General features: G+C 37.0%; 1 protein-coding gene across 1 annotated transcript; it reads right to left on the bottom strand.

Moving 5' to 3' along the window:
* Positions 1–557: 557 nt before the first annotated feature.
* On the bottom strand, positions 558–2058 carry HSFC1 (heat shock transcription factor C1). The gene is made up of 2 exons (XM_007013123.3): positions 1687–2058; positions 558–1542 (listed from the first exon to the last, which is right to left on the bottom strand). Exons 1-2 carry the CDS (start codon positions 1897–1899, stop codon positions 733–735), a joined length of 1023 nt encoding a protein of 340 aa, XP_007013185.3. The 5' UTR covers positions 1900–2058; the 3' UTR covers positions 558–732.

Genomic DNA, 2058 nt, shown 5'->3' on the forward strand with positions numbered 1-2058 from the left:
CTTTATTAATTATTATTGTTGATTATTCTCAGCCCCAGTTCTCTTAGGCTTCAAGGCTTTACTTTTCATTTTTGGATGTCAAAGCCTTTGAAAAAGAAAAACCGAAAATTGATTTGATTCTTTTCCTGGCTTCCAATGTTAAATCACACTGTTTATGAATTTTGCATATAATTCGTAATGGGACCCCTGTTTGATTTCACTATCACATATAATTTATAGTACAGAACCCACTTAAATGATACACTAATAGAATTGACTAAGATTGAAATAATAAAATAGCAAAAACTTTAATAATAAATGTAAAGATGGAAATACATGGCAAAAATTCAACATGCCCATGCATGGTACTTGTTTAGAGGCTAGCTAGCATGTACTCACGACATTGACATGTTCAAATATAACCAAAAGATTAAAGAAAAAAAAGGGCATATTCAATCTTTTACTATCTAAAATTTAGTACTTGCAAAAAGAAAGTATAATTTTTTTTTTTGATAATGGAAATAAGCTGCATTTAACGAGAAAACATAAGCATATGAAAGTAGCCAAAATATTCAGAGTTTATACATAATTATAAGATAAGCTCTTTATTAACCTTAGAATTAAATCATTTATATACAAAAACCGAAAAAAGAAAACAAATAAAAACAAAAACAGAATATGAAAAATCTAAAGCTAAAAACAAAAATCAATAGGGAAAGATAGAATCCAAGATATATCATGTGAAGCAACTAACTAAAAGCCACCTCCTAATAGCGAAAATGGATAAGGCGGTGGTGGACGCGCCTCCATCCCTGCCGCCGCCATTTCTCCAAAGTAACCCAGTTGCCCATTATTATCACCATACCCACCTAAACTACTAGTTCCCGGCGAAGACATGGCCGTGCCGTTTTTAATCACTGACGGTGCCAACACAACCGCCGGCATTTGGCTTGTTACTGTGGCGCAACCGTAGTTCATGACTTGCCCTGTAATTGGTCTATGACCCAACAACAACTCTCTGGAGTCCTCAGGCGATGGCGATGATTGATAATTTGAGCGACAGAAGTTGTTGTCTACATCGAATCCGGTTTCTGGAGGCGAAATTACTCCAGGATTCACTTCTTCTTCGTCTTCAGATTTCACTGAATTATTCGAAACCGCCAGGCTTGAAGAAGATGAATACGAGGATGGCATAATCGTCAACCGTTGCTTCTTCTCGGCGTTAAGTTGTCTTGTTCGTTCCTTTTCGAGCATCATACGAGGGAGGAGATCAGGGTCTTCAACAACTTTGCAAAGAAACGCCATCATTTGTTGCGGGCGTCTCTCCGTGGCTTCTAAACGCTTGTTCATGCCTTGTAGCTCTTCTTCCAACGACTTTTGTTCCTCTTTTAGCCTCGCTATTTCCATGACTATTTGCTTGTCGTCTAAATCCTCAGCTTTCATTTGCATGTATGGATTTTTGTTTTGCTTTCTCCTTACTATGTTCTTCAACAAATGCTTTTGCCCTCGGAGAAAACATTCATTTGCGAATTCCCACTTATCCGGATCCACTTTCCTGAAACCCTAAACATCAAACCAGATATATATATATATATATATATAAACAAACCAAAAATAAAAGTTATTTCAACCTAGAATCAATGGATCAATTTAAAGAAACATTAGATAGATGTTCAATTTCAGGCAAGGAAGAAGATAGGTACTTACGTAAGTGTTAAGCTGGCGAACGAAGCTAGAAAAATTGCTATGCTTGAAGTAAGCAGGCAAAATCCTCTGAGAGAAATCTAAAGGGTCCATAACGATGAAACTGTTATTAGCTTTACCCCAAGCGATCAGAGTGTCAGTGGTCGGATCATTGACCATCTGATAAGTTTTCACAACGAACGGCGCAACAATATTGTTGTTACTGTTCGACTCCATCAAAACATAAAAACCTTTTTTGTCTCTCTGCCACTTCCCTGTAGACTCTAAATAAAAACAAAGGTTTCCTTCTTTCGAAGGTGAAAGACGAGAAGAAGGCAGAGATAAAATGTGAAGGGCTGAGTTGGGATTTGCCTTTGGGTGTGTTTATCTTTTCCT

This window comes from Theobroma cacao, chromosome 9 (genome assembly GCF_053813885.1).
Source record: "Theobroma cacao isolate CCN51 chromosome 9, ASM5381388v1, whole genome shotgun sequence".
Classification (NCBI taxonomy): domain Eukaryota; kingdom Viridiplantae; phylum Streptophyta; class Magnoliopsida; order Malvales; family Malvaceae; genus Theobroma; species Theobroma cacao.